The sequence below is a fragment of the Drechmeria coniospora genome, chromosome 01, assembly GCF_001625195.1.
Source record: "Drechmeria coniospora strain ARSEF 6962 chromosome 01, whole genome shotgun sequence".
In the NCBI taxonomy this organism is placed as follows: Eukaryota; Fungi; Ascomycota; class Sordariomycetes; order Hypocreales; family Ophiocordycipitaceae; genus Drechmeria; species Drechmeria coniospora.
Genome location: NC_054389.1, coordinates 3,497,671 through 3,521,759, shown reverse-complemented (window position 1 = coordinate 3,521,759; position 24,089 = coordinate 3,497,671). Strand labels below are relative to the sequence as shown.

General features: G+C 56.0%; 8 protein-coding genes across 8 annotated transcripts; 3 read left to right on the top strand and 5 right to left on the bottom strand.

The window, feature by feature from the left end:
- Positions 1-349: 349 nt before the first annotated feature.
- On the top strand, positions 350-5,817 carry DCS_00827 (class VII chitin synthase; the record flags this gene model as incomplete). Its single annotated transcript, XM_040798162.1, has 3 exons — positions 350-630; positions 692-4,375; positions 4,437-5,817. The coding sequence occupies 3 exons, from the start codon at positions 350-352 to the stop codon at positions 5,815-5,817; spliced, it is 5,346 nt and encodes a 1,781-aa protein (XP_040659045.1).
- A 594-nt stretch (positions 5,818-6,411) lies between these two features.
- Positions 6,412-7,996, bottom strand: DCS_00826 (uncharacterized protein; the record flags this gene model as incomplete). Its single annotated transcript, XM_040798161.1, has 2 exons — positions 6,412-7,603; positions 7,725-7,996. 2 exons carry the CDS (start codon positions 7,994-7,996, stop codon positions 6,412-6,414), a joined length of 1,464 nt encoding a protein of 487 aa, XP_040659044.1.
- A 1,422-nt stretch (positions 7,997-9,418) lies between these two features.
- Positions 9,419-9,909, bottom strand: DCS_00825 (putative peptidase inhibitor i9 protein; the record flags this gene model as incomplete). The annotated part of the gene is made up of 4 exons (XM_040798160.1): positions 9,419-9,509; positions 9,585-9,653; positions 9,771-9,811; positions 9,895-9,909. The coding sequence occupies 4 exons, from the start codon at positions 9,907-9,909 to the stop codon at positions 9,419-9,421; spliced, it is 216 nt and encodes a 71-aa protein (XP_040659043.1).
- A 514-nt stretch (positions 9,910-10,423) lies between these two features.
- On the top strand, positions 10,424-13,779 carry DCS_00824 (DEAD-like helicase; the record flags this gene model as incomplete). The annotated part of the gene is made up of 2 exons (XM_040798159.1): positions 10,424-11,756; positions 11,822-13,779. 2 exons carry the CDS (start codon positions 10,424-10,426, stop codon positions 13,777-13,779), a joined length of 3,291 nt encoding a protein of 1,096 aa, XP_040659042.1.
- A 425-nt stretch (positions 13,780-14,204) lies between these two features.
- On the bottom strand, positions 14,205-15,903 carry DCS_00823 (Pleckstrin-like protein; the record flags this gene model as incomplete). Its single annotated transcript, XM_040798158.1, has 4 exons — positions 14,205-14,276; positions 14,344-14,744; positions 14,843-15,422; positions 15,496-15,903. 4 exons carry the CDS (start codon positions 15,901-15,903, stop codon positions 14,205-14,207), a joined length of 1,461 nt encoding a protein of 486 aa, XP_040659041.1.
- Positions 15,904-17,028: 1,125 nt separating this feature from the next.
- Positions 17,029-18,227, bottom strand: DCS_00822 (Yip1 domain protein; the record flags this gene model as incomplete). The annotated part of the gene is made up of 4 exons (XM_040798157.1): positions 17,029-17,155; positions 17,214-17,417; positions 17,522-18,083; positions 18,152-18,227. 4 exons carry the CDS (start codon positions 18,225-18,227, stop codon positions 17,029-17,031), a joined length of 969 nt encoding a protein of 322 aa, XP_040659040.1.
- Positions 18,228-19,544: 1,317 nt separating this feature from the next.
- On the top strand, positions 19,545-21,675 carry DCS_00821 (WD domain-containing protein; the record flags this gene model as incomplete). Its single annotated transcript, XM_040798156.1, has 7 exons — positions 19,545-19,607; positions 19,675-19,881; positions 19,936-20,013; positions 20,073-20,198; positions 20,571-20,630; positions 20,697-20,797; positions 20,862-21,675. 7 exons carry the CDS (start codon positions 19,545-19,547, stop codon positions 21,673-21,675), a joined length of 1,449 nt encoding a protein of 482 aa, XP_040659039.1.
- A 125-nt stretch (positions 21,676-21,800) lies between these two features.
- Positions 21,801-23,096, bottom strand: DCS_00820 (uncharacterized protein; the record flags this gene model as incomplete). The annotated part of the gene is made up of 1 exon (XM_040798155.1): positions 21,801-23,096. The coding sequence occupies one exon, from the start codon at positions 23,094-23,096 to the stop codon at positions 21,801-21,803; it is 1,296 nt and encodes a 431-aa protein (XP_040659038.1).
- Between the last annotated feature and the right edge of the window lie 993 nt (positions 23,097-24,089).

Sequence of the window (24,089 nt, the reverse complement as noted above, 5' to 3'; positions counted from 1 at the left end):
CTCCGAGCTTTGTTAAGTTCGTCTCTGAACTCCAGTAGGCCTGCCTCGCTCGCTTTTGGCAGCTTACAATCCCGTCGTTTTCCTGCCATCGAGTCGGTCGACGTTCGTCAAGAATAGGAGGCGGCGACCGTCGAGTCGCGATATCTTCCTGTGCGAGTCCAACAACGGCACTCAACCATCCCCGTCACTCGACGTGTATTCGAACAAAAAGGACATACCTGCCACCTCGACCAAACACTTCGTCGTTTTATCAGCGCCGGTTTGACACAAACACCAAGACCGTCACCAGCGTCGAGCGACGAGCAGCCCCTGTTGCTGATTGTTCCTCGAGGACATCGCCGACGTCAACATGGCAAAGCGGCTGTCCATGTTCTCCATGGCCTCCGACTCTCCCGGGAACGGGCGAGTCGGAGGGCCGCAGACCACGCAAGTCTCGACGACAACACTGTTAAACGCCATCCACAACATATACCTGACCGGCCAGGCCCATCGGCTTGATGCAAGCACCAGCGTCGTCGTCAACACGTGGCTCACTGCCTCGCAAGGCGGCCCAACCATTGACCCATCCCTTGCCACCAAAGCTTGGGAACATGCGCGCCGACGCGCCGAAGACGGATGCATCATCCTCAGGTGTGACCTGTCCTGCAGATGCGTGTCTTGAACTTGCCCTGGCTAACGACTCCGACTGCAGCTCGCTTCACCAATCCACGCCCTCGGTCTTGGCACCCTTCCTCTCCAGCTTCCCCTTCGCTGTCCCGTCAAGTCTGCTGAAGGCCTTGGAAGCCGTCCAGCCCCTTCTCCGATGCGTCACACCGTTCAATCCGTCCACGCCGAGACAGGCAGTGCTTGGCGTATCACTGACCCTCAATCTTGCCGGCGACCTCACCGCAGCATCGCTGGCGTTGTCTCAAGGCGGCATCGACACGCTCAACGGGCTGCTCAACATTCCACCCGAGGCGGGCTACCGCGCTTTTGATGTCTTCTACTACCTCCTCACGTCTGCCTCGACACCGGCGGAACGCGAATTCCTGGGGCTCAAGAGCCCTTCTGCTTACGCCTTGCTGGCTCGGTCAGCAACGTACACGCCACCCACTTACCTGCCTACGGCAGACGATGCTGCCGCTGCCGATGACTTCCGCCAAGCACTCAAAGATATTGGCATCAAGGGCTCGGCTCACCGAAATTTCATCTCCATCCTTGCAGGACTCCTCAAGCTGGGAAACACTCTCGACTATAGCCTCGAGCCAGACTCGCTCGAGGAAATTTGTGAAGATGTCGGTGGCCTCCTTGGCATGGAGCCTGATACGCTCCTCAATCAGTGCAGTACCGAGGATCGCTGGACCTTCGTTGGTGGCCTCTACGAGTCTCTCGTGGATTGGGTCATGGCCAAGGCCAACAAGACGATTGCGGCTCAGATGGAGCGTATCAAAGCTGGCGAGGAATCGCCTGACGACCGTGACACGAGCACGCAGACCGCTGGCGAGGACAACGGGGACACCGTGTGCATCACCGTCGTCGAGGTCGCCCCCGCGACCCTCGGCAAGGCCCTCTGCATGCGATCCACCTTCGACGACACGCAGGGCATCAACTCTGAGATGATCGCCGACGGCGTGCAGGCATCGCCCGCTGGTTCATCCATCTTGCGTGAAATGGAGCAGGCTGTATCCGAGGTGGCTCCTGACCTCGGCATCATGACCGGTCCCGAGGGTCGAGAGCGGCAGCATGAGCTGGAGAAGCGCGAGGTGGTCCTCGAGAGGGTTGCGTTTGCTTCCGAGGAAGGCGGCTTCCTGAGGAAGCTGCTGATTCCTATCGACGGCGAGGGCATCAATCTAGGCCGTGCTGGTAGGATCGACCTGCCCGCAGTCCTCGCTGCCAACCGGCTTTGGTACCACCTCTCGATCCACCCTACCGATGACTCTCCCACTCAGCTCGCTGCTCTCCCGTCCATCACATCTGCCTGGTCTGCCGGCACCGTGTCGCGACAGCTGCGGTCTTGGAGGCTCCCCGAGTGGGCCAACCGACGGAACCGATGTCTCGACTTCACCGCCGATTTTGACGTGGACGAATTCGTTCAGCGGTATTCCGCCCTCGGCTGCAAGGACGGCAAGGACGGCATCGAGAGTTGGATGCTGGAACGAGGCTGGAGCAACGGGGAGGTCTTCGTCGGCCGAGAGCGCATCTGGATGCGAGAGGGTGCGTGGTGGGATGCGGAGAGCATGCTGGACCGATCTGGAGACAGCCAGCCGCCAGTGCAGAACCTGCAAGCCAATCCGTTCGGGACCGGGTTCGACACTGGCTACTCGGCAAACGGCAGCGGCTTCTTCCCCCCTCCAGCCATCAATTCTAGCCTCAACTCCAGCAACGACCAGCTCGTTCATTCTCGCAATTTCAGCCACGGCAACGGGAGCCAAATGACGCTGAACCAAAACCCCAACGCCGCACCATCCATCGCGCCGACGGCCGCGCGAACTGTCGGCGCCGGCGACTACGGCCTCGGCGGCAAGGGCGACACGTACAAGGGAGATCTCCACTACGAAGTCGACGGCGAGTTCTCGGCCATGGTCGATCCTGAATTGGCCAAGGACAAAAAAATCAAGACCAAGAGCGTCGACCTTACCCGTCGTCTCTGGGTTGGCTTTGTATGGGCGCTGACTTTCTGGATACCCTCCTTCCTTCTCCGCTTTGTTGGCAGGATGAGACGGCCGGATGTTCGCATGGCTTGGCGCGAGAAACTTGCCCTGTGCTTCCTCATCTTCCTCATGAATGCCATCGTCGTTTTCTGGATCATCGGCTTCGGACGTCTCCTTTGCCCAAACTATGACAGGGCCTGGACGCTGTCAGAGGTGTCGACTCACAAAGGCGACGACGATTTCTGGATCAGCGTCCGAGGCAAAGTCTACGATATCTCCAACTTCTGGAGGCAACCGCACAGCGACACCGATGTCAAGCCGACGGTTGACGTCATGCAGCAGCTGGCCGGGCTGAACATGGATGAATACTTCCCTCTCCCCTTGGACATGGCTTGCGGAAACCTTGGTATTGGGGAAGGGATATCATTGCTGGCGAACAATACGGCTGAAATCAGCAGCGCCATTCACGTTTCCGGGTTCAATCAACCAGACCCCACCAGCAAGCTCAGGAACAAAATGTGGTACTGGGAAAATTTCCTGCCAACCATGAAGCAGTACTACAAGGGCGATCTAGTCTTCAGTGAGAACGATGTCAGGAGGTCTGGGAAGGACGAGCAGCACATGTGGGCCATGTATGGTGATCAAATCTACGACATGACGGACTACTTCCACACGCAGGATTTGAATCTCAGGAGCCCCGTCTATCAGTTCATCGACTCATCCGTGAGCGACCTCTGGAAGAAAAACCCTGGACAGGACATCAAGAGCAAGCTGGACGCTGTCCTTCGCGCTTCGGCGACGAACCAGACCCAGCTCGCCAAGGTGGAAAACAGCTGGCGGTGTATCCAAACGCTCTTCTACAAGGGAAAGACCGACTTTCGCGAGACACCCCAGTGCACCGTCAACAACTGGATTCTTTTGGCATTCACCATCATTCTTTGCACCGTTATTCTCGTCAAGTTCATCGCGGCACTGAGGTTCACCTCCAAGCGTCGCCCCTCGCCCCAAGACAAGTTCGTCATCTGCCAGGTGCCGGCGTATACGGAAGGCGAAGACTCGCTTCGAAAAGCCTTGGACTCGCTCACGGCCCTGCAGTATGACAACAAGAGGAAGCTGATCTGCGTCATCTGCGACGGCGTCATCGTAGGTCAAGGCAATGACCGGCCAACTCCCAAGATTGTTTTGGATATCCTCGGCGTGGACCCCAGGGTCGATCCTCCTGCTCTTCCCTTCAAGTCCGTCGGTCCCGGCAGCGATCAGCTCAACTATGGCAAGGTGTACTCTGGTCTGTACGAGTATGAAGGCAACGTTGTTCCGTACCTGGTCGTCGTGAAAGTCGGCAAGGAATCGGAGCAGTCGCGGTCGAAGCCTGGCAACCGTGGAAAGCGGGATTCCCAAATTCTTCTCATGAGCTTCTTAAACCGCGTCCACCACCGCGCGCCGATGAGTCCTCTGGAGCTGGAAATGTTCCATCAGATCAACAACATCATCGGTGTGGACCCTGAGCTGTACGAGTATCTTCTGATGATCGACGCCGACACTTGCGTAAGCGAGGACTCCCTCAATCGTTTAGTTTCGGCGTGTGCCCACAACGCCAAGATTGCCGGTATCTGCGGGGAGACGAGCTTGGAAAATGATGAGAAGTCTTGGGCAACCATGATTCAGGTCTACGAGTACTTCATATCTCATCATTTGGCGAAGGCGTTCGAGTCTCTCTTTGGCAGCGTTACCTGCTTACCTGGATGGTATGTTGTGCCCCCGTCCCACCGGTGACGGACGCATCTTGCTAACCCCCGTTGGTGGTAGTTTCTCCATGTATCGGCTGAGGACGGTCGACAAGGGCAAGCCGCTCATCATCTCGGACGAGGTCATTCGAGAATACGCCGTCTGCGACGTCGACACGCTACACCAGAAGAATTTGCTATCCCTTGGTGAGGATCGCTACCTGACGACGCTTATGACGAAGCACTTCCCGAGCATGTCGTACAAGTTCATGCCGGATGCCCAGTGCAAGACGGCGGCCCCGGAATCCTGGACTGTGCTTCTGTCGCAGCGTCGACGGTGGATCAACTCGACGATCCACAACTTGGTGGAACTCATGCGGCTGAAGGACATGTGCGGCTTCTGCTGCTTCAGCATGCGCTTCGTCGTCTTCATCGACCTCTTCGGCACCATCATCCTGCCGGCGACGTGCGCCTATCTCGGCTACCTCATCTACAGGGTTGCCTCGAAGACGGGCCAGTTTCCGCTCATCTCTCTCGTCATGTTGGCGGCCGTGTACGGGTTGCAGGCTCTGGTGTTCATCCTCAAGCGGCAGTGGCAGCACATCGGATGGATGATAATCTACATCATAGCCTTCCCCATCTACTCGTTTGTCCTGCCGGTGTACTCGTTCTGGAACCAGGACAACTTCTCGTGGGGAAACACGCGCATTGTCATTGGTGAGAAGGGCGACAAGAAGGTTATCGCCGTCGAGGACGAAGGATTCGATTCGCGATCGATCCCGCTTCAGCGTTGGGACGACTACGCCATGTCCAACAATCTGCCAGGCCGACGTGGGTTCCAGCAGGAGAAGCCGGACTTTGGATATGGAGAACAGTATGAGCTGGACGAGATAAAATCCGTCTACTCGGCCGCACCGCAGGGCTCGGTCATTGGCGGCATGAGCGCACGCAAGGTGTACATGCCCCCCGCGTCGCCGGCTTTCGGCCATCACACCCGAGCGCCCACAGCACAAGGCCAGTATCAGGACCCGGCCATGTCGGTGCGCAGGCAGTCGATCATGTCGATGGGCACCGGCGTTCACGACTTCCAGAGGAGTCAGTCGCCGTACCAAGATATGCCCCCCAATCGGCCGAGCGCGATGAACCTACGCAGCGCGTCCAGCCTGGGTCTACCCGCGGTCCGCTCCGCCTCGGCTCTGGGGCACCCAGGAGGCCATCGTTCGCCGCTTGGCAACGACGCGATGCAGTCGACGACGTCGTTTGACTTTCAGCGTGGCAACGTCCAGGCGGACGACACGGCCATTGTCGAGTCCATCCAAGCTGTCCTTCGAGAAATTGACCTCGACACGGTGACGAAGAAGCAGGTTCGTGCTCTCGTTGAGCAGCGTCTGCAGACGGAGCTGGTGGGCGAGAGGCGCACCTTTATGGATCGGCAAATCGATCGCGAATTGGAAAACATGTAAGGGTTTACGCACCGACTGGCCAGGCTGACCCGGGGTCGGCTGCAATAATATGTTTCATGCACCTCTACTGGCGCGTTGGTGACGGACACTGTCGGATGAATGCGCTGCTTCTTGGGAAGAGGGAACCGCGGCTTTTGAACTCCGATACATTTTGGATCACCGAGGTCTTGTCTTGCTTGTGTTCGAGCGGACCTTTGGCGGGACAGGATCGCCACGTGGTTGCGCAGGGCCGAATCGCATCTTGGTTTTTCACGCCTCGGATGCCGTTGCCAAGATAGCAGCAGCCAGCCAATGCGGGACAACAGGGCAGGCTATGTCGGCGCACATGTCTCACTTTTTGCATCTTCTTGGTCCATGCTCTCTTTCCCTTTATTTTTTGCCTGTTCTTTTTTTCTTTCTATTTCTTGGTTCGGTATACATAATATTCGATAATTTGAACGGTAGCGATTTGATTGCATCGTTGGCCAGTTTGCATATCTTGTCCCTTTCCCTTCGTTACATTTCTATGCAAAGGGGTCACCCCGTGGCACGACCATTGTTTCCTTCGTCTGACGCCTCGCACCTCTTGGCCCGCGCCGCGGTTCGCTTCCTACTCTATTCATCAATGGTGCCGACGCCCTTGAGCCGTAGGTAGACATCGGTGCCCCAGCCGTAGAGACTCTGGACGGCAATACCCCCGCCGAAGTATTCGGCATAGGCGCGGCTCAGGGGTAGGCCGTAGCCCAGGCCCGCGATGGAGCTTCCGCCAGTGCTCGCGGTGGCGATGGCGCTGAGAGCTTCAGGACCGCTACCGCCCGGGCCGGGAAGATCGAGCTCGTCTGAGAAGGTGGTGAAGGAGTACGACCAGATGTTGGGAAGGACATCCGGGGGGATGCCGCCGCCGCGGTCACGGATGCGAATGGTGACGCCAGGTGCGTTGTCGTCGAGCGGGCGCATGGCGTCACGACTGATGAGGTCGCCGTCATGGGCATGAACGGGGGTCACTGCGGCCGAGGGGCCCGCGGGCTGGTGCTTGAGCTTAAACTTCGAGGGTGGCTCCGGCGCAATGGTGACGACGACAGGCTCCTGCCATCCACTCTCGACAGTGGCGCGAAACGCGTTCTTCAGAAGCTCGGTGACGATGTACTCGAGATGCATGGGGACGAAGGCAAAGGTCGTGTCCGGTTCGCCATCGACGACGAGCCGGGGGCGGTATCCGTAACGCAGCTCGCAGATGTCGGACACGAATCCGGCGCAAGACTCGACGGTCTGGGCTGGGCGCAGGGCAGTGTCGATGACTCCAACGTAGGAGCGCTGCTCCGGCCGTGGCGTCGGGCCGTCGTCCGGGATGTTGCGAGCCTGGCTGCGAGGCTGGCTACTGTAGTGCAGGGCAATGTGCTGCTCCGCCACGAGCCGCGTACCGATGCGGGCGCGCAGGTGCTCGTCGAGGAAGCGCGTGACGTCAGCGTTGGAGATGTACTTGCGACATTCGAGGAAGCCCTTTGCGAGTATCGGGATGGTGTCGGTATGGGTTGCGACCAGCTCGGCGAGGACCTTTGTGAACCTGATCTCGTCCTCGGCAGCAGCAACTGGACGACCACGACGGGCGGCATGCCAGTATGGGAGCAGGATGGAGAGGGAATGGAGATAATTGTTGTAGATGCGAGATATGTTGGGGTTGGACACGACAATGTACGGGAGGTTGCGGAGGGCCTGGATACGTCGAGCGAGGCGGATGGGAAGAAGGGAGAGGGTGAAGTTGGCCGACGAGAGGAGGGAACGTTCGGACAAGGGCGGTCGGCCATGCCTATGGGGTCCGTCTGTCAGCCGGGAAGCCGGAGAGGAAGTCAAGCGTGGCCCGGGGTGGCGCAAGCGACGGCCGGTTCGACGATGGATTCACGTCAACATCGTATCTGCTCGATACGTACCTGGCGAGGTCGGCAAGGCTAAGCGCGTGCTGGTCCTGGCTGGCGAGCGCGGCGAGATCGGCATCGGAGAGCCATGGTGAGGGCGCGGCGGCGGACCGCGAGGGCGGCGTCGACTTGGGCGGGAGCTGCTGCTGCTGCTTCTGCTGCTGCTTCCTCTGCTTCTGCTGCCTCGAGATGCCGCCGTCGCATGCAGCAGACGACCTGGCAGCTGTCGACCTCGCTGCCGCCAGTCTCGCTGCCGCCGATGTTGCAGTGGCCGTTCTCATCCTCATGGTAGTAGCATATCGACGTGGCTGACGGAAGGCAGGCACCCTCAGCATCTATCACGGACACGCCTCGAATGCATCGGCCGGAAGAAGGGAGGGGCGAGGAGTTTGTCGAGGGCGTCTGGGGCGTCCTGAGTGTCCAGGGTGCGTCGCATGCCATGCACTTACTTACATGTACGTACATTCACGCAGATAACTGATTGGCTTGGTGTTTCGTCGCATCCCTTCGCCGCACCGTCAGCTTTCAATAACGGTTGGGCCAATGGCAGCGATGGATGCCAACGCGCCCCGTTCTCTTCAATCCCACTATTAACGCATACTTAAATACAACGAACTTGCAAGTAATAGTATATCATGTGCTCCGTACTTGTTCATATCGAGTACGGGTACTTGAATATTACTTCAGTACGGAGTACGGAGTACAGTACTTGTAGCTAAGTACTGTACTTGCTAGTTGCTACTAATACTCGGTACCTACAGTACAGTACAGGTATTATTACAGGCATTCTCAACTGATTCGTAGCTCCCTGGGGTGAAGTCTTGGACCTACCCTACATTTGCAGGTACTGCCAAAGTTGTATTGCTCTGTCTGTCTGTACTTACATGTAGCAGTTGCATTCAGCATTGTTGCAGATGCGGATGTAGAACGAGTTTGATCGCCAGAACGATACTACAATGATGCAGATTTCAGACGGTGGAAACTGGAGCGAAGAACGTTTTACCTAGTCATTTATGATCGGCGCCAACGCCCCGTCAACCCGATGGGTTTCGAGAATGGCCCGGACGATTTCGCTTGAACGCGGATATTGTCTGCCTGCTAACACGAACACACCTAATACTGCGAGACAGTGCAGAGGAATACCGAGAATGCATGCTCATGTACAGAGGAAAACATGTGGTTACACGGAGTAATCCGTATTGGAACATGTCTGGAGCAGGGATTGCAATATCGTAGCCAGGCACCAGTGTGTGGGTGCAAGTAATACTAGCTTGCTTGCTCTGAGTACCTGGCCCACCTGGTAGGTAGGGTGAGTTGGTGCAATGCGGGGTAAGGTGCTGATCCGTGTTGGCGCCTGGCCTGGTGAGGGATATGTCATGCCGCTGGATGGAACTGGGGTTACACGAGCTGAGCGAGGAATGAGACCGACTTTGCCAATGCGGAAGAAAGGCGTACAAGTAAGTGCAAGGTACTTGCACAAACGTATGCAGTTACTTCTAGTTGGCCAAATGAATCATGCTACGTATGCAGAATGAGGGGCAGCCACCAAAGCGAAAGACACGGATCGCGTAAATAATGATGCCGTTCTGCATCTCTCACAACGCCGCCCGAGGAGGGCTTGCTCTGCTCGTACTTGTCATAGGTAGGTCGAGTCAGGCGGAAACGGGCCTGTACGCCAGCGCAAAGGCGACGGCGGTGCGCCGTTCGGCCTATTGCGTTCGCATGACGCCATCCGCCTCGACCGCTTTGACGTGTTCATGGGACTCGAGCGTCGTCACGGCGTCATTGTCAAAGGTGACGCTGTGTACGCACCGGCGCGTTAGTCTATACATCTGCTTCCACGGCATCCACGACGCCCATCCAGCCAAGACTCACGAGAAGCCCTTGATGAGCGAGTATTCATGTCCAATCTTGCCGCCCTGGTCGGTGGCATGCTTTTTAACCCTTGAGGCGAAGCAGCGACGTCAGCAATGGAAATTATCGTCGTCACCCTCACCGCCGTCTGCCTCCACTGTCTCCACGGAACGGCGGTGGAAAGAAGAGGGAGGGACGGCAACGTACGCCTCGACCTGCTCGGGGGTTGCGTTGTCCTTGCATGTGATCTAGGCGTGTGGCTTCGTGAGTCTTGTGTTCGAGTTGCCGAGCTCGATAGATTACCACAGCGTGGATGATCGGGTAGCCTCACGATGTAGCTTGGCATTCTGCCTGTTTCTGGGCGAGAGAGCGTATTGCTCGTGATTGTAGGGCGTTGCAACTGGAGGGCGGGCAAGGTGACGGATGTTTGGCAGGAGGAATATTGGTGGCGAGTGAGGTGGGAGTCTTGGAGTATCTACCTAACAACTGTAGGATGCCGAAGGGTTCGCGGTCTCGTGCTTGTCCGTATTACCCTCGTACCACTTAAGCCTATTGCTCCGTTTGGAACCCCCCCTCAATCGGACTCGGGACTCGGACGCAATAATGCCGACGTCAGCCACTCGCCACCATCCAACTACCTACCCTGCACACTGAACCTCAGGACCCGGTCACAACCACATCGCTTTGCTTTTCAACATAATCGACAGCCTTGGTGTGCTTCCCGAGTTAGCTTTTGCCCTTGTTTTTTGATGAAACCAGAGGCAGAGGAAGTGTAGCCGCCCTGGGAGGAGGGACTGCGTCCCGAGTCACGACCGCAGTAACCTGTCACGGTAACCACCCACTCCCAGGAAAAGACCAGAATGGACGGCAGCACAACTGGAAAGGGGAGCTCCGGCGATAAGACCGTCACCTGGCCACCACCCTTTCAAGCCATGGCTAGAACGCATGCGGCGTTGAACCTGGTCTTCACATTTTGCTGCACGCGCAAGCATCTTGCGACGACGTTTGACACCATCAAGCCGGCTGTAGAGTCACATATTGGCAGAGAGTTGACGATAGAGGAAGTTGCTCGGGTCGTGGCCTTGCGACCGGAAGGCATCAGATTCGATTATGTGGATGAGCGCATGTTGCAACTTGACATTAAGGGTTCGGAGAGGGATGATTTCTTCAAATCGTCCAAGTCATCGAGATCTCAAGGCCCGGCTTTCGATGCCTCGGTCGGCGGATGGACGGGCAACGAGACCCTCGACCAAGTCGATGGCTGCGCTGCAGAGGAAAATAAACACGTGCTCTTGTTCGAGTTCACCGATGGTGATCTGAAGAATGAGGCTCAAAAGAATAAGAAGTCCCGGAAGCCGACACGACCTAGTCGCTCCGCGAAAGAGGAAAGCCTCAAGATGCCTGTCTACAGCCACAAGCAGCTGGCACAGTTGATCGAAAGGCGCAACCAAAAATTCTCCGGCGCCGTCAACGCCTTCATCGAATCATGCGTCGACCAGCAACTGGACCCCGACCTGGCCCTCCAACAGCGAGCTGAAACCTTTGTGCCGAGACCGCCGTCAACCGATGATGCCGACGTGGAGCCGCACTCGAGTTCCATCCCCGATGACATCCCCAAGGATCGGAAGCCCATGCACGAAATATTGCTGGACCTGAAAGCGAGCGCCTGGTACACCGGGCAGGTGGTACCGGATGGGCACCGAGTCTTTGATCCGCAGCCGGCTGTCCACGGCGACCTCGACTTCCTTCTCAGTCAAAACCTAGTGAACGGGCTGTATAACGCGAAAGGGATAACAAAATTCTACGCCCACCAGGCAGTGGCCCTCAACAGCCTCTACCAAGGGCAGAATGTTGTGGTTGCTACGTCGACCTGCTCTGGCAAGTCGCTCATCTATCAAATCCCCGTGCTGCATACGCTGGAAACAGACCGCAGCTCACGGGCAATGTACATTTTCCCAACAAAGGCACTGGCCCAGGATCAGAAGCGCAGTCTCAAGGAGCTGCTTGCTTATATGCCTGGGATGGAGGAAACCGTCGTCGAGACCTTCGACGGTGATACACCGATGGGCGACCGGAATATGATACGCGAAGAGGCGAGCATCATTTTCACCAACCCTGACATGCTTCATCTGTCCATCCTGCCCCAAGAGGATCGGTGGAGGTCGTTCCTCAAGAACCTCAACTATGTCGTAGGTGAGTGAGGGCCAGCGTTCAGTCCCCTCACCCTGGTCCCAGCTTAACCAACCAAATTGATTCAGTGGATGAACTGCACTACTACAACGGACAGCTTGGCTCACACATGGCCTTCGTCATGCGAAGACTGAGACGCATCTGCGCTGCCGTAGGTAACAGGCGTGTCAGATTCGTATCCTGCTCTGCGACCGTCGCCAAGCCCGAGGAACACTTTCGAACGATTTTTGGGATGGGCGCAGGCAAGGTACGTCTGGTTGACTTTGACGGTTCTCCCTCGGGCAGGAAAGAGTTCGTGTGCTGGAACACTCCGTTCAAGGATGCCGGCGACCCTTCCAGCGGCCGCGGGAGTGCCAAGTTGGAATGCGCCCGGCTTTTCTGTGCCCTCATGCTGCGCGGAGTCCGAATCATTGCCTTTTGTCGCGTTCGCGCCCAGTGTGAGGCCCTGGTGAAGGCTATAAAGCAGGAGCTGGAGTCGCTCGGTCGTCCCGAGTGTGTCAAGCTGGTGATGGGGTACCGCGGAGGCTACACGGCAGCGGATCGTCGCATGATCGAATCAGACATGTTTGAAGGAAGGCTCCTGGGCGTCGTCGCAACCTCGGCCTTGGAGCTTGGCGTCGACATAGGCACCTTAGACTGCGTCATGACGTGGGGATTTCCCTACACCATCGCGAATCTTCGCCAGCAAAGTGGACGAGCCGGCCGACGCAACAAAGACTCCCTTTCCATCCTCGTTGGAGACAGTTACCCTACGGATCAGCATTATATGCAAAACCCGGACGAGTTGTTCTCCAAACCGAACTGTGAACTCCTCGTTGACCTTGACAACATGCTGGTCAGGGAGGGCCATATTCAATGTGCCGCCCACGAAATGCCCATCCACCCGGAGAGAGATGTCGAGTATTTTGGGTCGGACTTGCCGAGAATATGCGAGGAGAGGCTGCTGGGGGACCAGACAGGCTTCTTCCACTGCCACGACCGCTTTCGACCAAACCCTTCGAGATTTGTCGCAATTCGGGACACGGAAGAAGTTCACGTTGCCATCATCGACATCACTCACGGCAGAAATGTTGTGCTGGAGGAGCTGGAGGCATCACGAGCGTCATTTACCATATATGACGGCGCCATCTTCCTGCATCAAGGAAACACCTACCTGGTCCGAGATTTCCTGCCTGAGAGTCTGATGGCCAAGGTCGAACGAGTCAACGTGGACTGGAGCACGACGCAGCGAGACTTTACCGATGTGGATGCCACCGAAACCGAGGCCATCCGGAGGATAGCATCGTCGCCATCGCGGGCCTACTACGGTAGAGTCAAGATCCAGCAGAACGTCTTTGGGTATTTCAAGATCGACAAGATGGGGCGGGTGCTCGATGCGGTTCACGTGGACAATCCACCGGTGATTCGGTATACCAAGGGCATGTGGCTGGACGTGCCCAAGAAGGCACTTTCCATCATAGAGAGTCGACAGCTGAACTCGGCGGCGGCCATCCACGCGGCAGAGCACGCCGTGATGAGCCTGCTTCCGACGTTTGCCATCAGCCTCACCCAAGATATTCGGACCGAGTGCAAGCTGGCGGTCAAGGAGTTTGCCACGAAGGTGACGCAACGGAAACGGCCGGCGAGACTGACCTTCTACGACGCGAAAGGGGGGGGGAATGGATCGGGAATCAGTACGAAGGCCTTTGACCACGTCGACCACCTGCTGCAGATGGCGCTCCAGCGAGTGGAGGGATGCCAGTGCCAGCGAGGTTGCGTCGAGTGCGTCACATCCGATCTGTGCCATGGGTCCAACGAAGTCGTGAGCAAGGCCGGCTGCCGTGTCATTCTTCGGACCTTGCTGAACCTCGATATCGATATCGATGAGTTGCCGTTCGGGTCTGAAGATGAGGTCCCGGCCGGAATTGAGACGGTTGTGGTGGCACTGCCCGTGCCGACGCGATCCACCCAGAATGGAGAGCAGGCAAATACACTGGGGCAGGTGTGCCTCCCACATAGCGGTCCGGGGGTGAGGGACGACGCCTGACCTATCCCTTGCCGGCCTCGTGAAACATTCACCTGACATCGGCTTACTTGTTGCCCTTCGCCTGCAGAGCAAAGAAATTGGTCAGTTGGATTTGGCTTTTGACGCCTTGGTCGATTCAGTCGAGCTCACCCGGACCAAACACGGCAGGCGAATGAGAACTTGCTGATACAATTCCTTGTCTCGGGCTTACTACCACTAGACAACTTCCTCCGACAGTCATTCGATGAGGCATCATCTCAACTGGTGAAGGGCAGGAAAAAATATGTACATTCTCTTCCCTTACTGGCGGCCTCATGCGCAATGTCCAAGCCTTTGACCGCTCGTATGCCTCTGCTCCCCGCTGCCCCTATACCTCGGACGGATCCGACGTTCCATGGCGGCGTCCGAGCACACAAAAGGGGAGCTGGCAAAGTTTCCCGCAGTTGCTAGTTTCTTCTCAGCTCTTGCTGAATCATGCCAATCTCCTTCATGAAGCTCTTCGCGCTTGCGGCGGACATCTATCAGTTAGCTGTCAGCAGAGCCTTACATATAAGCGTTCGGTGAAGGAAATGAAGGTTCACCGACCTTCATGGTGACACTTGTAGGCGTCGCCTTCTCTCCCTCGAAGGCGGTGAATAGTATGCCGACGGCCTTGAGGGATGCCTTTTCTTGAAACTGCATCGCTGCGACAACAGCCGTGTTCAGGATGACGCGATGTGTCTGGTCTTGACGCATGATGAGTCGAGCGACTTTGTGACCTTTCGCATCGTCGCCCAAATCGTTGTCGTCTGTCTCGAGGCTGGAAACATCGAAGCTGCCTGGCATGGCGGCGCCCTGGTCGTCGAAGTTGACGCAAATACGAGGCACGTTGATCTTCAACATGCCCCCTCCTCGCTCCTTCCAACCGACCTCTTTGTCGAGACTGAACATTTTTGCCCGCACCGATACAAGAGTGATTTCGCCGGCTTCTCCGTCGTCGACATCCACTATGAGGGAAATCAAGAGTTAGTGCTCTGCTCGCCCGTAGGGTTCAAGGACGTCCGTGTCTGCCCGAATGGGACGAGGGGGAGGGGGGGGATTGTACCCTTGTGGAGCTTCGGCTTCCTCTTGTCTTCTGCCTCTTTGTCCGGAGTTGCTGCACGATTTCCATTATCATCCTGACTCTCAGCTTGATATTCACCATCCTCGTCATCATCGTCGTCGGATTCGCTATCAGGTGCCCCAAACGGTTTCGAAGCTTTCCCACTTTGGAGGGGTTTTCCTCCGGCCGCACCGAAGCTGGTCAAGGGTTTGGTTCCCAACAGGGCAGAGCCAAAGCCCCTGCCGACGCCGTTTCCGAACCCGTTGGAAGGCGAGGACAGATTGGCGAATGGAGATGCAGTCGCGCTCCCGCCGAACGAGAGCTTGGGCGCAGAGCCACCGACGGTCGCACCCCTCGACGTAGATGATGGTTTCGGCGGGGCAAACGACGACGGGGCCTCGGTTGCAGTCGATCCAAAGCCGGAGACCTTGGAGGCACCGATGGAGGCAAATGCGGAGGCTCCCGTAGCCAATTTGGCAAACCCAGACGTCGTGAACGCTCCCGTGGCAGTCGTCGTTTCGAGCTCGGGCTCGGCAGCATCGGCAGCTTTGCCAATATCCGCATTCGCTTCTGAGGGGGGGTCCTAAAACACAGTTCGGTCAGTTAGGATACAGACTTATCAGGGCCACAAGGAATCCCGCTGGAGAGGGACGTACAGTCGCCGATTCACTGGACACTTCGTCACGGGCACGCTTCTTCTCGGGCTCTAGCCTCAGAGATCGATTCTTGGCCACGTCGGTCAAGTCGACGCCGGCCATGCCATTTCCCTCAGCATCGAACGCCTGAGGACAATCCAGCTCGTCGCGCGCCCGCTTCTTCTTTGGTGATGAGGGGCGCTCAGCCGAAGCATCCGTTTGCGAACCCGACACGTCACCCACACGCGCACTCGCCGTTTCTTCCGTCGGCGATCCGCAGGCGGAGCCGACAGAGTTTGGGGATTGCTGATCGGATATCGAAGACTGTTTCAGCTCCCGTCTCGTAGCTCGAGTTTTGGCATCCTCGGCAGCCTCTGGGGACGCCGGCGGCGGGATCTTTGGGCCCGCCCCTAGGTTTCCGCCGGCCATGGCTAGCAAGGCCAGTGCTGGGCTGCAAGAAGACTGTGACGTGGAAGGCAGTATCGCGGATGGTTCGAGGATTGAATCGAGCCTCTCGAGCGACGGCGAAGCCACGCAAGAACCGGTGGCCGGGCGCCTTGGATGCGTACGATTGTGGGGTTGACGAGGCGACGAAGAGTCGAGAATATAGTCGATGGCCGGCGAGCGAACGAGCCAGTTCGCTGGGCGTTCCGGTCCGAGGCCTGCTGCGAGTATATGTTTGTTTGGCGCGCTTGGTGTTGGCCGTCGCTCGGCTCGGTATGTGATTGTGATTGTGTGTTTGCACTTTTGTTTGTCGAGCAGAGCGAAAGCCACATGCGCAGGCAGATGGATCCATGGGGTTACCTAGTGAGTGCCCCGTTGCCTGGGGCCCAATCGGACGAAGGGGCAGCCTCGGGAAAAACAGCGGGGTCGTCACCGGCAGGTAAGTACATGTGGGTGAGGTGTCGCAGCCAGCGGGCACTAAACTCTCGCCATCCCCTCCGTTCATGTAAGTGCAAGGCAAGAACAAGTACGGTATGAAGAGTACTTACAGTGCTTCCAGCACTATTACCTTTCGTGCCTATTTTAACAGGTCTTAGGGAGGATCCACCATGCGCGCCAGCACCAGGGTTTTTGGAAGGGATGGGTGCGAGGGCGAGTACTATTACTTACCTACCTACTAGTTGTGTGCTCACTGTAGTACTAACGTACTGTATGAGTTACTTGCGCAGAGATAATGCAGTATTATTAGTACGCCGTACTTGGGTGCAAGTGCCTGCCTACGTTTTGCGCAGTGAACGAGATGGAACCTGGCATGGCTGAAACCCACCGACGAATGGTCCCCCTTGTTGTACGCGAAGTTCAAACATTCATTCGTCACGGGCGAACCACGAACGGGATTGCCTCGGCCGTACAGGCACAATGCTATTTCTTGTGCACCAGCATGACCCTCGCATGGACCGAGACGAGACTGATACAGATATCCAGTAACGAAGATGGCTCTCGTTCGTCCATCCATCCATCTGGTAGGGGAGACATGCATCGTGTAGTCGTGCTTGTCCGACAACGTCGACTCCTTGCAAATGTGCGCTCGTCGCGATGTTATTATAAAGGCTAGCTAGCTGTTGCGGCTGTTGCTGCTGCTGTTGGCGAAGGGCTGAGCTCGGAAATGTCGTACCCGGTGGTTGTTGTATCGAGCGAGGTTGGTGGCGGCACATAGCGTAGGAACGACATGGCAAGTCTTTTTCGTCATTTAGCTGATAAAGCAGAGGCAACCGAGGCCTAGATAGAAAACAAACAGCGGGTACACGGCAAGGGCGACTCGGTTCTTCACGACGCCGCTACCACCCAGAATGCTCACGCCAGCCGCGAGGGACCAGGAGATGAGGACGAGGTAGATTGGTATCCGCGCGACCCAGTGCAGCTTCAGAGCTGACATGAGGGCGGCAAGTACCAGGGGAAACAGGGTGTAGCCAATGATGCAAACGCTCTGCGCGTATGAACTGCGTTGACGAGTCTCCAGTTAGCATGCTGGTCCCGACATGGGCAAATGCAAATATCAAGCAAAGGCAAGGAACGAAGGGTCGGGGTAGGCTCTCCAACGCACATGTTGCCGCCCAAGAGCTTGATTTGAAGCGTAACGACCGCTTCCCCGAGCCAGATCATGGCAAATACGCCGCTGAAGACGGCATCCTTTTGGTCGGCGCGGGCGGTGAAGCTGAGAAGTAGGCTCAGGAGCAGGCAAAAGATCAGAGGCCCCCATAGATCCCAGTCACGCAAGCCGGGAGTCAGGTTGCTCTGCAGCAGCGCTTCGGCATCCATGACTCGGCTGGCCAGCCCGGTGAGCTCGTCCCGAGCGCCCGTCACGCCGGCGCCACGAATGTTCGAGTAGGCGCCGCGAAGGCCCCGTTCGGAATCGAAGACGGTGCCGCCCAGCAAGTATCGAGGGTACAGCACTTCTCTCAGCTTCGCCCAAACAGCAAGAAGGTCGCGCCGTAGCGTCTCCCATACTGTCTCGTCGATGGTGTTTTGCGGCGCTCTGCGATCCTCGCCCGGGATCGACGATGTCAAGTAGCTTTCATTCAACGGCCGGGAGGAAGCACCGGAGCCGATGTTTCCGGCGAGCTGCTGGCGCGTGCCGATAGGGTCGTCGAAGTCATTGAGATCGGCTGGTTCCGTCAGTGCCGCACGCGCAGCTAGCTCTGGTTGGCAGGACAGCCAATACGGCGGCACGTACCATCATCGGGATCGATCATATCCTCGTCGCCCAGGTTCGGATGACCGTACGTGTCCGTCGCGCCGGACGAGGCCATCGTAGATTTTGCTTCGGGTGGTTGATGTGTGGGCCGATTGCAGCTTCAGGGAGGACGCAATGGAAGGTCGGCTGGGTCGGTGGTACTGTAGGTAGAGGTCGAGTGGTGAACTGGCGTGATTCCCAAACAGCACGGGACGTGAATACCTCTGTTTGCAGTAGAATGAGTAGTACAAGCCGGACTTGAGGCACAATTCGACTGCACACTGGTAATGAAGCGCAAATCTGAAGGAGTGGGGGGTAGGCTGCTGTATTGTCTGCGCGATGCGTGGTATCAGAGCAAGAAAGCGAGCGACGTGTCCAACTGTGCCTGCTCAGGTATGTGTACTGCAGAGCTGATAGCTGGTCGGTACTAGGTACGGAGTACTAACTATCTCCATCCTTAGTGCTGTCCCTCGTCCGCCCAGTAATTAACAGTAGAAGTACTGTACTTGAGCTGTCGACAGGTATTAAGTTATTACTGTACGGAGTTATTAATTCATTGCAAGTACTCCGTACATACGGAGTACATAAGTACATACTTACTTGCTTGTACTTACTCCGTAGCTACTGCGGAAACGACCTGGTATTATCGGCTACGGAGTATCCGCAGTACTTGTTCAGGAGGCTAGGTGCTGAATGCACAGGTACGCAAGTACCTACCTAAGTACTTTCTGAGTGTGTTCCGTACTTGCACTCCGTACTGTACGTAAGTACTGAACGTTTAGTAAGTACTGTAGTATTACTTGTACTCCGTACTCCGTACTTACATGTATGTAAGTACATGTACTTACTAACAGTGTTTATTTGTATTGTCGGTTCATGGTTCATGACGAAAGGTACTGTACTAGGTACTAGGTAGGTACTTGCGCACGTTGTATCTCTCACTCGTTCGCTATGCAACATTTGTAGTCCCCAAACCAGACCGTAAATGAAGCACTTTGGCCTTTGGCATTGTCGACTTATGCAAACTCAATGAAAAGATCTCGTATGGTTCACCGTCACTGGCACGGTTCCCCATCTTGACACCAATACACTTCGTACAGTTCAGTTACCAAGTGGAGATTGTTCCATCGGCCCGACGGTGCAAGCAAGGTGCAAATCGCTTCCAAACTCACCATCAACGTCGTCACGAACGCGGCAATAGCTTGTCACGACTCTCGGCGTGTCTGTGCTTGCTACAGAAAAATAATACCGTAAAATTTTCGGCCAAAACGCGAAGCATTATTCATTTCGCACTCCTCCGTCGCCATCCCCCGCCGCAGAAACAAGCGGCCCCAGCCAGATATCTTGTCAACAATACTGATGGGCACCACCGCCTGCCATTCGTCCCTCCGTCATGGCAGCTTCTTCAAACAGTCCTTTTGAGCTGCCAAGGTTGCGTGTCTCCTTTGGATTTGAGGTGATAACCTGGAGATGCCTGGGCTTTTGCCATCCTGTCACAGCCCACTCATTAACCGTTCCTTCAGAACGATACCCGATTTTTGGAAGTCGACGATGTCGTTGCAGGCAAGATTCTCTCGCTCTGTCCTGACAAGAAGGATGATCGTTTTATGCGTAACGAAGCCACGACGTCTAACGGCTACATTCTTTCTGCAGAGTTCTTCGATGTCAAGTTTTGCCCCTTTCAGCCACTCGATTGCGATCCCGTCTTCGCTGCCATTAGCAAGAAGCATGTACGTGCCGCCATCTGCTACGTCGTAAACTGACCATGCTCATGTCTCCCTCAGATTATTATTTGTAAATTGGCCCAAAACTCTGGGGATGCCAATCCTCTAGAGGTCATCAACATCATCAGAGACGACGACGTAGGTCCCCTGCACCGTTTCACTTATTGTCATATTAACGACAATGATACACTTCGCAGGACGAGGCATCAAGCTGCTGCTGCACTTGGTCCAGGCATCCCATCACTGGAATTCCTTGCATCTGTGTCGGTGGCGTTGATGCCAAGGTCAAAATCTACGACTCCTCCGATGGCAGCTTGGTGGAGGTACGTTCCCTATGCAGTCGGATCCAGACTCCCGAAGCTAATTGATTGGGCGTCGAAAGTGCTTGGTCGGTCATGGAGGTGTACGTTCTCCTCCGAATCTACTACCTTCATCTTCTTGTTGCTAACGTTCCCACCCCCCCTAAGGCCGTGAATGACCTGGTGACTTCCCCCGTGGATCCGGACGTCATTGCATCAGCCTCAGATGATACGAGTGTTCGGATATGGAGTATAAATAGGACACACCGAAAACAGCCGTGTCTGTGTATCCTCGCAGGAGAGGGACATTCTTGCAGTCTTCTGAGCTTGGTATGAAGTTGCCCCCCCGCTCCTTTCGGACGCCAACAAGAGGGCTGAGGTTCTGATTCTCTTCAGGCGTTCCATGACACCGGTCGGTACCTACTGTCTTCAGGCCACGACCAGGTCATCAACCTAGTATGTCCCCATGTTGTTTGCGGACAAATCACATGCATGATGCAATACTCAAATCACTTCGCTTAGTGGACGATTCCGGACCTCCCAACCACGCCAATCACGGCGCCCATTCAAGTTCACTACCCTCATTTCTCGACCTCGGCAGTCCACAGCGGCATCGTAGATTGGTATGGCGCCGGTGACGAGACCGCTTGTATCTTACGCAAGTGAGGAGGCTAATAACTTTGCCAGTGTGGCTTTTTTCGGCGACCAAGTCCTGTCCAGAGCCTGCCATGACGGTGTCATCGCGTTCTGGAGAATAGAGGGCTTCTCCTCTGACGCTTCTTACCCCCTGCCGAGCGATGCACCGACGCCACAGAGTGTGGTGCCAATCAATAACGAAGATACCACCAGACTTACGCGGTCGGCGTTCGTTCCGGTAACGTCACCTTCGTGTCCCGCTCAGTATACACGCCTGCTAGAGTTCCACACGCCCAACTGCGGTCCGCAGTTTTTCATGAGGTTCAAGGTGCACCATGTTCCTGGGCAGAATGCGGTCCTTGCCTTCTGCAACGCGGCAGGCAACGTTTTGTTTTGGGACTTTGAGAGGTTAACGGAATACCGTCATCTCATGAGGAAGCTGCAAGATCCACGGCGTGACAAGACCGAGGTTGTTCAGCTGCCGACCTGGCTCAAACCCGTTTTTCCCAGGCAAAAGATTGACGGCAAGAAGGGTATGTCACGCACTCCAGGCCGTGACAAAGGGAGGCTGCCGTCAGGGCAGGAGTCGGGGCCTGAGTCGGGACAGGAGCCGGTGCATGGTGGCGGAGACTTCAACCAGGAGACGATGGAGTCGTGGTCCGCCAGGTACAGTGTGGAAAACCCGCAGGAGCCGCTGCGAGCGCACAGGACGGAGTCATCTTCGGCCAACTTTGTCGGCCGGCAGGTGGCGTGGAGTCCGGGCGGCGACTGGTGCGTTGTGGTGGGAAGCTCCAACACAACGCTGATATTGCAGCGTTGGGCCAAGAAGGCGCCCGGCCCGGCTCAGGTGAACGCTATGGCCTAGGAGTACTCGGCAGGAAAGATTGGAAATCGACCAGGAACGCGGTCTGTCACCACCGTCTACATGCCTACTGTACGTGCTGCACGGGACAAGAGGAAAGCATTTGCATGTCGTCCAGCACCTGCGTCTTACGGGCCTCGAATGGGGAGAGTGAGAGACAAGCATCGTGCCGGCGGCGACGGAAGTCCTTCTTCCTCATCTTCTTGACCGTCCAGGATATCCTGGGCGATCGAGTCCAGCGCTCCGCCATTCTCGGCAAGCCGCTTCAGGGCGTCTATGGCTACCTGCCGCTGCTGCCGCCTTGCCTCATGATGATTCGCGCCAGTTATTTGCGACGACGGTGGGACGAGCAAGTCTGCCATGTACAAGGCGGCAGTCGCGCGAAGCCGGAGGAATTGGTTGTTCTTGCGGTATGGAAGCTCCTGCATCAGCGAATCCATTCTGTCGGAGATGTCGCGCATGCCAGCCAGGGCCTGCTTGCGAATGGAATCTTCGAAAGGGTTGACATTAGATTCGCCATCAGGACCCTCCGCGTGGCCGGCGAAGTCTCTCGGCTCCAGGCCTGGGACCCTCGTCTGCGCGTTCTCTGGGTTACCTGCCGGGGACGGCTGCGGGTTTCGGCAAGCCGGTTCAGCGTGGACGGGAAGACGAGCCAGAGCAGACTGTTGTTCAGCATGGATGTTGTATATCTCACAACCGAGCAAGGCGAGGTGGAATTCTAGAGCCGACACGTTGCGGGGGAATTTGTGATCGTACGGGTGTTGTTGAATGAGTGCTTCAAAGTAGGCCTTGACCCTTTCGAGGTTGGTCGGTTGTCCCCACGATGGGAGCCCACGGCCTCGGCTGATCTCAGGAGTCGGCGTCGGAGTCGACGAACTCTCTTCACCGTTCTTGTCCTGTGATGGCTCATTCTCGCACTGCCTCATCAGGAGTTCTGCGCCGATGGCCCACATGCTGTGTTGTCGGACGTCCATGGTCCGGGAGCCAGGTCGAAGCTGGAGGAGGACATCATACGCTCGTGTGGCTTTGACCATGTCTCCGTTATCGAGAAATTGGTGTGTGAGTCGGAGCAGGGTATCGAAGTGACCACCCCTTTGATCGAAAGCCGATTTTCGTTGCACGCTTTTGTCTGCCGGTGACGAACTCGTTCCTGCATCCCAATCTTCGCCACTGCCCAGTGGCTCGAGCCGAAGGCCATGATCATCCTCGGCAATTCCTGTCTCAAAACCGCGATGGGGGAAATATTTTATCTCAAGCGTCGGATCTTCTTCTGTGTCTAGAAGCCCCGCGACTGACAGTTGACGTCGCTCAGCTGGCGAGCGGTTGAAAGGATTGATGATACCATCGGGAACACTTGACGAGCTGGGTGGTAAGCTGTGTGTGGCCTCAATGGCAATGGAACGGCTTCTTTTCCGTTTGTTCATGATGCATTGTTTCCATGGGGTTTTGTGTGTTTGAACGACCCTGTGTAAATGACTTCTAGCAGCAGCAGCAGCAGTGCAACTGGATGTTGTTTTCGAAGATTAGTGTCGGAGATGGGATGCGAGCATTATCTGTGAGTTATTGCCTTTTACGTAAGCACTTAGGCGTACTCCACACATGCAAATGGAGGGGCTTGTACTGCGTACTTGGAGAGAACCTACAGTACTTGCTAATAATCCACTAGAGTCACTTTACAACTTGACGATTGTCAGTAATACGTAGGTATTATCACTCCGTACTCCGTATTCGTCGTACTGCTGCTTTAAATTACAAAGTGCAACGACCACCCCACACTGTAATAGCAATCCAACATCACTTTTGTACGTAGAATCAATGTACCAATGTCAACTAGGGCGTTGCCAAGGCAAATACGACCCTCCTGTAACACTCAGTAACCGTACTTCAACGTTATACTTACTGTAAGTACACAAAGGAGCGCGCACTGCTTCTTCACATGAGGACGGGTTACAACGTTGTGCTAGATATATTTGCAGCCATACCAATATACCACATGAAATTTTAATCATTGGTATGGAGGTGATAGTAATTGTATATGCAATGTTACTATGAAGCATGAGCCTTCAGCTGCTGGAGGTCCGTGCGCCAACAGCTGGCCATACCATCATACGCTTACATCGCTACATCTGAAGTTGACAGCGAACGGCCGGCTTCGTAGAGGACATGCACGCATTACTATATCGATTGAATTTGGTAAATTAATCCAAGGAGACTTAGTGAATAAGCATTCTGATGTGACGATGGGGAACTGTCTTGAACAGACAGGATGCTACGTACTTACCCAGCAGAGGTTGCTTTCTAGTCCATATTTGGACGGCACGATGGATGTGAAGGTTACGCTATCTGTTGTCAAAGGCACGACATGGGCCATGAAACCCAGCGGCCCTCTAGTAAGCCGGCAAATGCAACTCCCCGAA